This window comes from Haliaeetus albicilla, chromosome Z (genome assembly GCF_947461875.1).
Source record: "Haliaeetus albicilla chromosome Z, bHalAlb1.1, whole genome shotgun sequence".
In the NCBI taxonomy this organism is placed as follows: domain Eukaryota; kingdom Metazoa; phylum Chordata; class Aves; order Accipitriformes; family Accipitridae; genus Haliaeetus; species Haliaeetus albicilla.
The window spans coordinates 67,744,151-67,760,477 of NC_091516.1; the positions used below are offsets into that span (position 1 = coordinate 67,744,151).

Consider the following 16,327-nt stretch of genomic DNA (forward strand, 5'->3'; position numbering starts at 1 on the left):
ATTAAATGAAAGACCCTTTAAAGAGCAGTGAAGGACCTTCAGCAGCCTGCTTCCATGTTCTTATAACCCTCCAGCATAACTTAGAGGGATGCGACAGCAGTGATTTATGCTGGTAAAAGAGCTATTGTCCTGGAAAGCCTCAAGCATATTGAGCTACGACTTGCTGAATAGTCCAGATAAAGAGGACTTCTAAGCAGGATGCCCTAAAATTATAGCTATAACAAATAAAGTGTTCATGATTAATCCGTATTAAAAAGAATGTTTTGTACTTGTGTGTTATCCCCCATTTTTAGTATATTAGTACATAAATAACAGATCAAATACTTAAAATAGTAATATTATTCGATCTACCAAAATCCAACAAATGATGCTGGATCTCTCATACAAATTTTTTTTTGTAAGTAAAGAGAGGAGGGATAATTGGAAGATGTGTTAATTAACAGATGTAAAGCAACTCAGAAATCAGTAGGCTAGACAGTATCAATATGCTTCCCACTTAAACATCTAAAACCAGACAGGGATGCAAGAATAATAATGGTTAATGTCTGATACTTCATTTCCTTTTGTTGAATCAGAGGATAAGATTAAGTCCATTATACATAGATGTACAGATATGTACATATTTTAGGCAAAACCCATTATCTCTATCAAAAACACAGTAGCTAATACAATATACAAGAAAGCTGACTTTTTTTTGGTATGCTTTCACCAGTTCTGGCAGGTACAAATAGATGTTTAGGGTAAAAAACATGTTTACTAGTTCTGTGCTGCTAAAATGTTCGTAAGGTAAAGGTCAAAGAATATTTCATTCCCTGCTGAGCAAATGGTCAGGAAGCACATTTGTCTGCATTTCCTGTCATAACAGGAAGAGTGTAACTTCTTCCTCTCCACAATGGCTTCAGTTCTGCTTCCCACCTCCAGCTCTTTCTCCCCCAGGGCTTTCCAAACCATTCCTTGCAAGACAGCAAGGCTGCGCCTGTGTCTGCACTGGTTTTCAGCTCTGTTGTGTTGGCAGATACCTCATTCACTACTGCACTCTCTTTACTTAGGTTTCTTGCTCAGACTTCAAATTAAAAGTAATTTGACCTAAATATTTACCTTATGCTAATTCACTCTAAATTATACTCAGAACATACATTTGTAATACAAGCACACTTAACCATAAATATAATACATTCTGGAAATTCACAGTTCAGTTCAGCAGCTCTCTTAAAACTTTACTTCTCAGGTAGTCTGACATAACCTGAGAAGTGCTGCCAGAGTTGTACAGATCCCTACAATTTAGGAGTCATGAAAACTTGGGGTGTATTCTTTGCTCACAGAAACCTAACTTTACCTCTGAAAAAAACCAGGACCAAGGCCTAACTGTAATGCTATATTCCAAGTATATGTCTTACTGTGTGCAATTTAATGTAAGCAAAAGAAGGAATTCAAATATGTAAAAGATAAAAAGCATGTGATGTTTAAGACAAAGGTTCATTGAACAGAATAGTGATTAGCTGCATAGCTAAGCAGTTAAGTTTTCATATGAAAACATTTCCTTGGGGGGGGGGGGATCATAAAATCTCAGATCTTGGATAAAAGGAAGACAGCCCATGAAGAAGACTGAAAATAACAGGAAATTGGTGGAAAAAAGTTTTCTATCTAACTTGTGGTCATGTTAGCACTAATATGTAAGGCTCTTCTCTATTTCTACAGGGGAGTTTCTGATTCAGCTGATTGTCTCTTTCTCTTTCCTTTTAAATAGAGCTGAAACACAGATAAAAATAGATACACGAGGCTGAAATTAGTTTTGAAACTAGCAGCATTAGGTATTGAAGTCAGTAGAACAAATCTAGGTCTTCCTGCAAACGGTCATTTCCCTCCAGGATATTCCTCCCCTGCCCCATAACCTCACTTTACTTATCTGCTTTAATTTGTTCTCTATTGAGCTGATAACTGCAGTAACTCTTGATTTATAGCTTTACAGATTTTCTGGAATCAAGGAATTATAAAAAGTCTATGCATGAAAAAGTTAAACAGCAAGTGTTTGTTAGTGTCGTAACCCATGGAATTATGCAGACATGATACTTTAAAAAGGGTGTCTTACTATTTAAGCACCTTAATATTGAAGTATACACTTCCTATGGTATTTAATAACACTTAAGCTCCCAGCAGCTCATTACAAATTGAAAGAGATGTTTTAAACAGTATGCAGAATCATTAGCTAAGCTCAACTCTGTTTTAACTGTGAATCTGACAACAGCATGCTTCACAAACAGGAGAAATATGCAAAACTAATGAGCAAGCTGATCAGAGGAAAAAAAATGGTGGGCTGCCATATAAGACCTGATATTTCTTAATACTAACTAGAAAAACCAATGGATTAAAAGCAAGAGGGTGTTCCAGACCTGATACCAGAATGTCATTGGGTCAATATGCCCTCTTTCCTGGGTCAATGTACCTCTGGATTTAGCTCACAGACCGTGAATTTAATGAGATATTTTGTAAGTGACCTTGTATAACAGTAATACAATCATTTACATCATTACACCTATTTATTTTAGGCTTGGGCAGCCCTGCCTGTTGCAAGGAGAGTTTCAAATGATCCCTCTCTATGGCAGACCACAAAAGGCCCTCATTAAAACTAACAAAATATTTCAAACTGATGAAAAACAAATAGAAAAAATACAAGGACTTTTCTGAGGCAGATGAATGCCATTTTTCCTTCATGTGTTGACCGTAACAGAGCCAGCTGAATTATTTCTTTCAATTAAGAAAACACATGAAAATCAAGTTCACCCATGTTTTTGCAAATGCCCTTCCTCTTTTCTTTCTTTTTTTTTTTTTTTTTTAAACAACAAAGAATTCTTTAGAGCAGCCTTCTCCAATCTGCCTGATTGAAATTTCTTCACAAAGAACATGTAGCAGTCAGGAGGCTCCAAGATCAGATGTCTGCTGATATTTTTAGGTATCAGTTCTATTGGTGGTGCAACTAATAACATGTATGCAGTCTACTTGAATGGGCTGTTGACAGGGCTACCATGACCTCCTGAGCCTGAGCAACACGACCAGGGATTCATTCCACATTTGTGAAGACTATATTACTCAGTGTCGCAATAATAAAAAGAAAGTATCTGGTCACATTGGGTGCTTATAACAGTGTTCTCTTGAGAGTTTTCATTTCCATTTAACATCGTGATGGTAACTAAACTACACAAATAAATACATGTATACTCTAGCCCTGGCAGTTATTCGTACTCATTCTGTCTGTGGCTTAAAGCAGAGGGAAAGGAAATTTTTCAGATGGGCTTTTGTGAAACTTCCACAACCAAAGAGAATTTGTGATCACTCACAGAGGATTCAAACATCCTTGTCACCTTTGTCACCACATGGTAACTAGGAGAGCCAGGAAAATACAGCCAACTGGAAGCCCACATGAAATAACATTAAATTAATGGCTCCTCCTAGTTAAAATCCTGAATTCTGCACTCACTGAAGTCAATGACAGAGCTCTCATGCAGTCCAGGGTAAAAGGACTGGGCCTTTAATGTCTAGGTTGCAGTAGTTTTCCTTTAACTTATCCCAAAATGTCAAAGTTTCAAATAGTTTCTGGAAAAGTGCAGATCATATCCCCATATTGCATGTTTTTATGAGGTTTGCAGCCAGACATCTGACTCGGGACAGTTTCAACTTACATTTATTAGCAGTATGGTCACTGAAGTACACAAATCCAACCAACTAGACCTGCTTAGAAGAAATCCTCTTGGAGGGAGGTCAGCACTACTTTTGTCATTCCCAATCCACTCATACAAGCACGTTGAACCGTAGGGGAGTCTCCTACCATAGCAGACAGTAGTGTGGAAGAAAACAGCTATTCTACTGATAGAACAAGTACTCCTTTCAATGGTTAATGTAAGTAGCTAGTCAGGACGCCGGGCAAATGAGTGGAAAAGCAAGGGCAGAAATCACCTTCCACAGGCCTTGTAACAACTCCTGCAAAAACTCTCTTATTGAAACATTCACCTTTGCACTGGGAGAGGGGAGAAGAATTAAACTATTGCTATTTGCCTTCATTTGGTATGTGTTCCACCTATTTTTCCCTGCATGTGCTGTCCAGCCAAGAATTTATGTGCTTGAAAACAGCTGAGGATGCACTATCCATGTATATCATATTCCCATCTAACATGCCTTGGATTGTGAAAGCACACTGAGTTCTAACATAAGCAACAATAAGGCAGTTTCAAGTCAATAGATTTGCTGCTGTTCTTGCAAACATCTTTTGGTGAGGTAGCAAGAAAGAAAAGAAAACAGTCTCCATCCATATAATGGTAAACGGAGCTACAAATAAGCATTGTGGAACTGTGCTTCAGCTGGTACCTTAACTTTATTAATCCAAAACTTTTGAGCTTTTTTTTTTTTCCCCATGCAACCTTTTGATCTTTTCTGTGCATTCAAATATATTGATGTCATTTAAAAAAAAAAAAAAAGAATATAAACCAGTTACTATTTTAAGATTGCTGGAAGTGTGTAAGTTAAAAACCAAATAAACTGATGCAGGTTCACTGAAGCAGCAATAGCTCATGGAATATATTATATTTTAAGAAACAGTAAGGCTTGTGAAAGAGTACATCTCATACAAGTGGTTGAAGGATCAATCAACTATTAGTGGAAATCCAGTTCTATTTAATCACATACATATCGCTACAACTAGAAAGCCTGATCCCACAGTCTAAATGAATCAGTGGAAATCTTTTCATTGGCTTCACTAAGCTTTAAATCAGGGCACTGATTTACATGCAAAGAGGATAAAACTGGTAGAAACATTTTCTAAATTATGTTTCAATATATTAGTAGAAATGAGAAGCAGAATCAACACTGTTATACTATGTGGAAGGTAAAGTAGTGTAAATCTACACCTTCAGTCTCACAGTGACTAATCAACATGATGAATATTATCAAATGCTAGCAAGATAAACACTTTCTGCACTAACACTGCAGTTGTTAGTGTTCTAGTGTTATAGTTTATTCATAATTATTAGTTCTGAAAGCTGGTGCTAGAAATCTTTAAACTCTACTGTGAATGACTTGAAAGGCTAGCTGTCTTCATTTTTTAAAGTAAATTTAGCTTCTTAAAAGATATCTCTTTGACAAAACAGGGGATTAAGTTCTCTGTAAATCCTGTATTTGAGTAAGCAAGTTGACACTGAAGCTATTGTATGAACTAATATGACTAATGGCAAAATTTTGTAGTATCATTTACAAAATAATTCAGGTTGACTTCGAAAAGAAACCATGGTAGTATGGGAAAGTTCCAAACAACTAGTGTCTGGATGTTTAATGATAAATTTGGTTCAGTATTTCAAATCCAATTTAAATTCCAAGCTAAAAACCAATTAAAGTAAATATGGTGATGGTTTTATATTGATAGAATTATTGCTTTTTGGCTTGGCCCACAGCAACAGGCAACCTTTAGGGAAAACACAAAATGTATCCATCATAAATATAATTTTGTTTTTATACATGATTTCCTGCTATGGAGAACACAAGTGACTACTAACACTACAAAATTTAAAAATTCTTGGAAAGCACATTTAAAGATTATAATTTGTTTTTATGCCTAGGCTGAATTTTTTATGGCTTTATAAAATCCTTTTAAGACTAACAACATAACTTCTTAAAAAACAACCTGAATATATGAAGAAATTTGTAGATCAAATGAATAGAACTAATATATTAATAGTAACTCAGTATCAAGTTCTTAAAAAACAGCTACTGGTGATTACTCCTAAATTGCAGCCACATGTATGAAGAACACTAATCAGTGTTAAACAATTTTATGAAGAGTTTCTCACTCTTGTGAATCTCCAGTTTCAACAAAACATTGATCCATTTACATCAAATGTAAACAGCAGCAGCTTTTCACTGATTTTATTTTACGATGGCAATTGTTGAATTTTATTTTTCTGAAAACAGGAAAGCTGTTTCTCTAATTTATGGCCATATTTTAAATAGCAGAGATAGTGTTGATAATATGTGACAGCTACTCAGCCATTTTATCTAAAGCAGTGGTAATAATTAATTAACAGTCCTGCTGGACCTATTTAGCCATAGTATCAGTATTGGAGACTTTGTTTTGTAACTACAACATGGCAATATTATTGTATGTGGGTTTTAGAATGTGTTAGGCTACTCAAATTCTTTTTAAAATTCAGACAGGAAGAGATGAGATTTTTTATGAAGTAATATCATTTTTATATGAAGGAGGTAAAATAAAAACACTGCAAAGATGTAGAAAATAAATTATTTTGATCTATGAATTTAAATGCAAGTCCTCCTGCAAATAAACTCATATTATAATAGTTCATAAAATACAGTACTAAAAGCCTGTATCCTGTAACAACTTGCAGATGCGCTTAACCACGTATATTACAAACTGAAGTCAAAGAGAGTGCAGAGGGGGCCCAAAGCAGAGCATACACATCAGCCTTTGTAGAATCAAGGCCTCAAGTAATAAATTCCTAACTGTGCATGTTACTAAACTTGAAAAAACTGTGTGTGAGGTTTCTGGTTGTTTCCAAAAGTACTTTTTCTTTGATAGTCTTCCATACATTGTGTATATATATACATATGGGTAGGTTTATGTATACAAAGTTATCAACTTTTTAATCACATATGAAAAAAAAGTCACCTTAGAAATGTAGTAAGATGTTCAAATATGGTACTTTTGCTACTCACCTGTCTGTTACGTTCATCCATAATCCTTGTAATCTGAATCTTTTTTCTCCCCATAGTCCCCGTTTTTTTTTCTCTCCTTCTTCCTTAAAATTATGTATTTTTCCCTTCTCTTTTCTTCCTCTTTCCCGTTTCCTCAAAACAAACCTCCTTCTTCAGCACTTGCACTACTCAGTTCACAGTCCCCTGCATCCGTTCCTGCTAAACACAGAAAGGAAATCAAATGTTATTATAAAATTGATAACTAGATGAAAGTTATTATATGGAGCTGGCCAAGCATCCTCATTATAATTTAGTGTACAAGTACAAATGTACAAGTAAATTATAATAAAAATTTACTGCATCTATAAAATAAGTAATGCATAGAAAAATAATAACTTAATTCAAAGGCTTCTTTTTATGAACAAACCCACCAATATACCAAGAAGTGAAGAAAAAGACTGAAATACACATTGCCAAAACTTTAATGGAATTAAGTGTCTCTTGTTTTAAATATCACTCACTGCTCTAATATGAAAAATTACCTAAATCAGAGAGTTAATGAACCTTTCTGTACCTATGTATGCTAAGTAGGCCAGCTAATTCATTTCTGAAGGGAAAACAATCCTGTGTTTTGACAGCAGAGGTGATAATGTCCCTCATTATGCAAATAGGATGGACCTTTATTAAAGTGTTACTTGATATATGAGAGATGTCAGCTACTTTAAATCCAAAATTTTTAACCTTATTCTTTAGGAATATAGATTGGTGCAAGTATTACTCAAGATACTTGTAGAAAACAGTGCATTGTCGTTCATTTAATTTCAATGTAAATTCTAAAATGTTCTGACAAATGATTTATAACTAGCAAATACGTATATCTTTCCTTATAAAAATTTGTGCACCAAAAGACAAGCTATATAGTACAGAATAATAGTGACTGATGATAATTTAAGAATGTTTTGAAAAATATTTTCACAGTTTTAGAAATGCACTGATACTTGCTCCCTGAACTTTACAACACTGGTTCTATCATAAAACTAAGGACAGTTAGATGAAATACATAAAAATACACAACGCAGTATACAGTCCATATTTCACAAAATGTCATAAATCACAAAATTAATTTCTATCACATCCAAAGTGTTTTTAGCAATAAAAGACTTGATAGAAATAGAAGAAAATACAGAAATGATGTTCGGTCTAGTACTGAAGTAAAAAATGCAATTTTTTTTTCCCTTTTTAACCTTCATTTACTGTGTTTTTATATTTACATATGTTGAACAGAACAGCACAGTTCTTTTAAATACAGAAGAGAAAAAAAATCTGAACAAGATTCATTTAAAATGATTTTTAAAAAGTTTTTATGTTAGATCCATGGTCTATTAAAAATACTACCTTGGAAATAAAAATTTAGTAATTTTAAAACAGAGGCTGGTGTTTCCTTATTTATTTTAAGCTCATAGTCTCGCAGCCAACCTGATAAATTCTCACTATATGTTACGTAACACTAAACGATGTCCTGGCCATTTAATCCATTTTTTGGCTCTGATTCAAAGTTACTGAGGTAGAAAAGCTAAACCTCACTCATTCTGATCTTCAATTCTCTCTTGATTTTCTTTGCATACATTAAACTTTAAGCTGCTCAAGTGTTTTATCGCTCTAAGGAAAAAATAAGTTAACAAATAAGCAGTCAGTCAGAGTTTTCTAACTAGCCACAATGATATAATTAATCTGCTGGGCAAAAAAAAATTTCAAGTATAATACTTATTACCTTTCTGTACATGAATGCCTTTTTATATTATTTGCTAGGCATATTTATGTATGCCTAAATCATGACCATAATGCAGAACATGGAACAATTAATGGTGCCAATATAATAAAGTGTAAAGGCTGCAAATTTTTTTTGCTGTTTTTTACTTGTTTGAAAACAGTTCAACTTCTCACTGCCTAAAAAGACACAAAGGCGCTTGATCGTATTTACAGCAAAAACCAGAAGTCCAAAACTTTTAAATAAGTTAAGTTGATCAAATGTATTTATAAAACTTTTTTTCCAAACAAAGCTAGGAGACAGTCTTATCTGATATGCAGTGTTGACAAACAAACCCAGCCTATTTTTAGAAACAGCCTTAAATTTCCTCGGCCTGGGTTTCTTTCCTGTTTTTCCTATAGCCTTACCTCCGATACAAAGAGCAAGTTAGAATGGTGTTTCCCATGCACATGCAGGACGCGAAGGAGTCTAACAGGCTAGCTCTGTCACAGTAAGCCAATATGCTAATCCACAGCGAATGCATATGGAACAACTTCCTTTCCTTTCATTCAGCTGAAGCCAGTGGCACTATCGGCTTACAGCGCTACGCCTGCCTAAGCTCTTATTCACTGGAAGGTGGAAGGTCAGGGTGGACAGATTAGAGCAGTGGTGACAGGGTAGCAAGGACGAGAGCGGCTCTGCAGATCAAGATGCTGATGCTGAGCGACTTCAGAAAAATCACTGAACACTGAAAAAAATCTACCAGGAAGGACAAAAATCTTTGTGGAGGAGCAGTATGTTGAGTCCCTCCCACACACTTAGTTCCACATTTAAGACCAGTCTTCAAACAACAAAAGCTTTTCTAGACAGCTTAAAGTCAGAACACTTAAAATTTCTATGATCTACACAAAATCATCTTAAGGTAATACATGCAACACTTGATGAGCAGAATTTTGTTCTTCATTACCTGTAGTAATACACTAACTACACTAGTTTTATTTTAAGTGGAAAAATAGATGTGCAGGAAATTAAGGTTGAAAGGGAGCAAGGATGATTTGGTTGTTAAATATTATCATACGATCTGAGAGAACCTGAAGGAGAAGACAGAATACATTAGGTCATATGAATCCAACATACAATTTGCAAAGAAACATAAATTTGCTTCAACATGCAGCGGGTTAGGTTTTCTTGCGTGGATGAAAAAAAACTCTCTTGTGTTTGCTTCTTGCTTACCAGTCTAATTTCAAATAAAAGCTTTTCAGTTTCTCTAGCACACTTATTTCCTTTTAAAAAAATAATTTCTGCTATTTTTACTGCTACTAGAAACAAATTGGGAATGCTGTGGTGTTCTCTGTATCTGTCTTTCTCTTTTACACATATATACATATCAACACATGCTTCTTCATGTGCTATTCTTAATATGTGTTTGCCTATAGTTCTGTTCATTTCATTAGTACATATATAAAGCAGATAGCTGGATTGATTCCAAATCAGTTAGATTCAGATGAGTAAATCAAGACATCTGATTCGAGGGCTATAACCTTCAAAGGCTGGTGACTTCTGAGTCAAACAGAATGGAAAGAACTCTGGAGAGCAACAAATCCCAATGGCTACTTCAGGACTTCACCAGTGTTCCCAACACTTTTTGAAAGTTCTTGCAGGCTTAAGGATTACAGTATTAAGAATTTAAAGTTCCTGTTAATTGATAAATTGTATTTCCTTAACACTGATAAAGCACACTAGCTAGAAAAGTTGAAGGTACTACAAAACTCAAATAGTACTGTGGGCTTTCATTATCCAAGAGAATCTAAAAAGGAACTTAAAATAATTCCAGAAGCTTTGTTGAAGTAATTCTCCACATAAAAGAAACCTTCCAACTTAATGACACGGTCACATGCAGACAAATTGCACTTAAAGAAACACATAGTTACATGCTATGGTCTTACAGTCTTCAGCATTTTTTCTTTTTGCAAACCCAAACGTAAAAAAAAAGTAAATAATCAGACTGCTTACAAAAAAGAGGAACTTCATTTTTGGCGGGCTTCTGTTCACTATATGATTTGGCAGAGGCAGTGGTAGCTGTCGGAAGATTGGTCTGAGCCTTGAGAAGGGAAAAGAGCTAATGGACAAATGAAGCAGATCACTTGACCGCTCCCGTCTCTCTCTCCTACATTCACACACAGACGTACACACGCGCGCACATATACACACACACATGCACACCCACTATCCCTTCTCTGCAACACAGAAGAATCTTGACAGAATGGCAGGAAACACGCACAGAGCGGTCAGGGAAGGATATGATGTCAGCAACCACGAACAATAAAAGGTGTAAAGGTGCTTCCTTCCCTAAACTGTTCCAGAAGTGCAAAATGGGAACCAAAACTCTCCACTTCCTTCTCCGAGCAGAACTGTCTGAATCTGCTCTGCTGCAACACCCCAGACAGAGAGCTCTTTGAACAGTCACACCAGGGGCAATAAGGAGTATCAAAACAGGAGAGTCAAAATATTTAGTTTATAAACAAGAAGGCAGCCAGAGAAAAACTAAGTTAAAATGTGCTAGGGTTTAGCATTTTCATGGTTGCTTTACAAAAGAAACAAACTTGCCATAAAGATGTCCCTGTTCCACTAAGCAGCTTGCATTTTGAGTGCATTAATTAGGTTAAAACTAAAGAACCAAACCAATTTTTTTTATTATCCTGATGTAAGGAAGCAAACAAGAAAAATGCTGTCCCCATTCTCTTACCATTCTTATCTTGATAAATAAAAGTAACTTCAAAGATCTATGAAATCTTTTTATGCAAGCCTTTCTGTTTACTCAAAAGAGTTTTGAATCAGATTCTAAATAAAAATCAAAATGTATTGAGTAAGAATACATTAGCTACTTTTCTGATGAAAATTTAGCTGCAAAAACTGCAACATAACCATGAAAATCCACAGAGGGGAACACATATTGAAACAAAATGGTCACTCAAACCTTTTCTGTAAAAGCCCTAGCTGACTATGTTCCATATGCAAAGACAGCTGGGCATACTGCATCAAATAAAGGCACCGATCATTTTGGGTCTGTCACCTTGAGCTGGATGAAGTAGAAAGAAATGTAGAACAGGGTGAAAGTAACAATTATCTCTCATGTTATCCAACTGAGATCAGCTGACATTAAAGATAGAAGTGGTCCTTCACATTCAATGTGGTTTGGTTGCATGGTCATTACAAAAGACACAGTTTGGGCCATTAACAGAAAGGTTATGATAAAATTATATATGTCATCACCACGGCAGTACATCAGTAAAGCAGAAATGGCACGATCTACAGTATGGTTATCCAGGCAGAAAGCCATGCAAGAAATGAATCTGAGTCATCTTAAAGTTTCAAACATCTGTCCACAACACTGATTTAGAAATTAAACATAACCTACATTTATGTGTTTTGATCTTATGGGCAGGCTGCCACATGAAAAGATTGGAAGGGAGTTCATTTTAATCTACTAAATTTAACTCTCAAGAGATCATGCATTTTGCTACAGGAAGTATAAAACAAACATTTAAGCCATCATGGATATAATGTAACAGATGAAATACTACAGACTACTAGAGAAAGAGTGCGCCAAACTGAAAAAGTCTGTACAGAAAGAAAATATTTGTAATCTTTAACTACTGAAGCGTATTCATCTTTTCATTTCTCTAACCTGATTCCTGATTTATGGCATGAATTTAATTTATAATGGAGAGCAATTCAAGGGCAATAAAGTTCTGCATCAAAGCAGGAGTAAAATGCTCATAAACTTGCAAACTGCAAAATCACTCCCTATATGTAAGTAGTTAATTAAAAGTTTTAGAGAAAACTTGATCTGAATTAATAGTTCTCTAATTTTACTACTGATTTTGAAAGCATCTGCTGAATTTGTAAGATTTCTATTCCAACCGATACTCCATTTATTTAGCTATTTATTTGTAAAAGATAGCAGAACATGTTTATTTTTAAGTCTGAACTTCAGGAGATATACCTTATTTGCTTTTCACATTTATATTTGAACATATTCCTATTAATTAACTGCAGAAAATTCCTCTCTTTCAGCCAAATTACTGTCCTGTAATCAATGCCATTATTTGTATGCCTAGGAGGAAGAGGCATGAGAATATCTAGCATTGTGAATTGTTTGGAATTTGGAGTTAGACACTTCTGAAGACTAGTTGTAAGAATACTTCATCTCCCTTGAATCAGACAACGGTGGTCACTGTCGTTTACAACTCAAATACAGTACCAAGTTATCTCACAGAGCAAGAACTTACGCAACGTGGGTGGAAGAGTTTCACTTGCAATGTTCCCCTGAAAAATTTTTCTGTGCAAACTAAGCATCATTGCCAAAATAGTGCAGAAGATGGTACTTCCTAATAGTAGTCCGACCTCATTATGCCACAGACCCTAATTTTGAAAAGACTAAGTTATCCAAACACTAAATATCTAGTCTGTAGCCACCTGTCAGTTGAAGGTGATCCACCCCTATATGAGAAGGAAAGGAGTGACTTCAGCTTACCTTCCACAGGATGTGCTGAGAGTCATCCATCAGGCACAGAAGGAGGGTTTTCTGAACAGGACATACATGTTATACCAAATCTGGACATGCTGATACAGATCCATGGTAGGAGGCCAAAGGCCTCCCAAGTGATTGTGGAATTTGCCACAGATGGTGAGTCATTCCTTGCAGCGGTGCACCAAAAGAGGAAGCAACCACTGGCAATCTAAATGAAAACTGATTGCCTGCAGCCCAGTAAGAAGAGATATGTGCCTGCTACGCTTGATGAAGAAAGGAAGACTTGGCTAATTTACAACATTTTTGAAGAACAGATGAAGAAGAATATTTGATTTGTAAAGCAAAGAATGCAGACACTAATTAATATTTTAAGGAAAGCAATTAAGTGAAATGCTAGTATACTAAGAAGCATACCTGTGAAAAGTTGATTTTAAATCTACAATGACTAGCAGGTGACATTTCAGTGTCTGCCCATCACCCAGTTGAAAAAAAATGGAAAGCAAATAGTTTGAAGAAAAAGTTTACAGGTTTGTGATTAAGTTTGTGACGTACCTTTGGCAGCTAGACAGACATAATGGGAGTCTGACCAATAAATATGGAATAGGATCCTTGAAGTGCTTGGGAGACTGGCTCAAGCATAACAGTTTATTGAATCAGACAAGGTAATAATGCAAGGAAAAAAATAAAGGACTGAAAACTGAATCACCTAATTGGTCTGAAGTCTGACAGTAGACTAGGGAAATTGGACTGCTGCAATTTCAGCTAGAAGTTTTGATAGTTTTGAGCTAATAATTTGACTGGATTGCATTCTAGTTAATAGATGTGTAACAAACACCAGGAAGGGTGTTTTACAGATTCAGTCTGTCATTTACTAAGTTGGAAGACAAGAGGAAGCATTTCAGTGGTCAACAGAGTGTGATTTAGCACCTTGTGTGATGAAAAGGTATCTTGGAACTAGTCTGATCTTGGTCTACCTGTATTTAAAGACATCTTTCATTCTGGGTAAGATACTAGTGCTTACAGTTTGGGACCAGCCTAATACAAAGAACTTTGGAGACTGTTGGCTTATTACAGGAGAAGTCTAAGATCTGTAGAGTTAAGTCATTGCATCACCTGAAAGCAGTCTCTGGCTGTGGTCAGATCTAGATTTAAAAATTTGTTACTAGTCCTTGTATGTGAGGAAGTCTATGGTGAGGAACATAAATCCCCACAATGACTTTTAAGAATCAGGGGACAATTCCAGGTATTATTGGAAAAAGCTATGGACTGCAATATCAAATCACAGTCTGAACCTGGGCACAAGAGTTCTGTAATGCCAACACCAGTGGCAGACAATTTTAGGTTGTCTTCTATTGAAGAAAGTAAGGATTGATTCTCAAAAGGATTCTTTGTTACCAGAAAAGATTTTTGATTACTTTCTGCTTATAAATTGCTGAATTGCAGAAATGCGAGCAAGCTTGGTACATGCCCTTAGACAAGACAGCTGGAGACAGCAGTGTCTGAACGATGGTCAATGATCAGTCTTGAAGCAATAGCCAGAGTAGATGGAGAAGAGAATTAAATTTAGGGTAAAACAGGTGGACTTGTTCAGATCTACTACACAGAACTGGTCTCCTTCATCTTCATCCAACAGGCTCCAGAGGAACTTTATACATTCTGACCCAGGAACCTTCCCTTTCTTACTCAAAGGGCACTGGAATCATGCCTATCTCTGTTTAACAACACAAGCTATTCTAGGTTTGTGCTGCACCACCACTTCATCTGTGTGAGGAGGAACAAAGATTTGGATTGTAGAAACCTAATAATTGTATTTTGAAAAGGGATATCTTACACATTTGTGAATGAAACTTTTCAGGAAGTTTTTAGAAAAAAGCGCTTTTAGAAACAGGAATTTTGTGGCATGAATAAACAGGACAAAACATAAGAACTCAAAGTCTCTTTAAAGTACCGAGCAAATAAATGAGTGACTACTGTATTTGGTTAAAAGACTAAGCTGAAAGTTAGGAAGGATCATCTAAGGAGGTAGAAGAGTGACAAAATTGAGGATGCGAGTACCTTAAAACTGGGAACGTAAGTCTAGAAATGAAGAGCAGAAAAACTGAGGTGTGAATAAGTTCCTCATTAAAAGAAAATGTGTGCCTCTGCCAAACAACAGATTCTATAGAAATATTGTGAAGGGGTTAGTAAAACGAATTGTTTTCAACATGACCAAAGTGAGTGACAAAAGTTGTCAAGGTAAAGCTTGAATGAAAGTAAAACTGGTTTGGGTCAGTGATGGGAAATATCTTGACAGGAAAACTGTATAGATATGTTATGGTAGTATAACATTTTTTTCTGGCTGGGAAGTGTTGCTCATGGTGTTGCCATTTTAAGAGTAACTTGAGTAATAGCTGGAAGATGAAAGAAGGGAGAAGGGGTAGGATTACTGCTGGTAAGCACAACTTCTGTGATCTTACAGACCTGGATATTTGAATAAAAGACAGCAAAGAACTTTGTTAGGTATTATTTTATGGAGGTTTGTGATTTGTGACCGTTAAGAGAAGCTGAAAATTGAGAGACATCGGGAGAGAGCTCAGTTATAGAAAATACAGGCAGCAGAGCCCTGAAATAAAACTGACACAGAGAAATGGCTTTGGAGTTACTGCTGATGGGAAAGGGAACTCAAACATTAATACTTGATAATGGACATTAAGTCTTTCCACATTTAGAGATATAAGAAATCTTTGTAAACAAACAGTATCAAGGAAATACTCAAGCCACTTGTCCGTTTCCCTACTCTAACAGAAACAACTTGTAATACCCTGAATTTGGCTAGCTACTGAAGCCAAAAGGGGACAATATCTCTTAAGCATATCCTCTAACATCATTCAGCTTCCTACCGGAGAACTGAAGCAATCAAACTTGAAAAACTTCAGGCAGGTGTCTCCAAGCCACAGAAATTCCTCAAAATCTGACCAAATCTTGGGATATCCATGGAAGCTGTATGTGCCAGTCTCTCAAGCTAAACAGCTAGTAGTTTGCTGTTATCCTACTCAGGCTTGAAAAATTTGGTTCTGTACGGACTTAGACATTTATTTATTTATTAATTTATTAACAATACATCTTGTATGATGCAAAGCAGTCACTGACTTGTCAAAGATGGACTAAGTGTCAGGCAGATAAGATTTTAAATCCAGAAAATGCCACTAATTCCTATGTAGCTACTCCCTTATACTAATACAAATATTGAGAACAGATCCATCACTCGTACTGAAAAAGAAGTTAGACAAGCTTTGTAAGCAGAGTTATTATCTAATGTAGACTATCCAAGTTGGAAAAAATAAGTTTCCTTTGTGGTGTACAAGCCCTTC

General features: G+C 35.8%; 1 protein-coding gene across 10 annotated transcripts in view; it reads right to left on the reverse strand.

The window, feature by feature from the left end:
• Nucleotides 1-16,327, reverse strand: part of MEF2C (myocyte enhancer factor 2C) — a 141,434-nt gene that overhangs the window by 72,801 nt on the left and 52,306 nt on the right. For all 10 annotated transcript variants that reach the window (XM_069776410.1, XM_069776405.1, XM_069776403.1 and 7 more), the window contains exon 3: nucleotides 6,718-6,915. In XM_069776410.1, coding sequence (XP_069632511.1) covers nucleotides 6,718-6,771 — 54 coding nt within the window. In that variant the 5' untranslated portion in view covers nucleotides 6,772-6,915. The remainder of the gene's footprint in view (nucleotides 1-6,717; nucleotides 6,916-16,327) is intronic.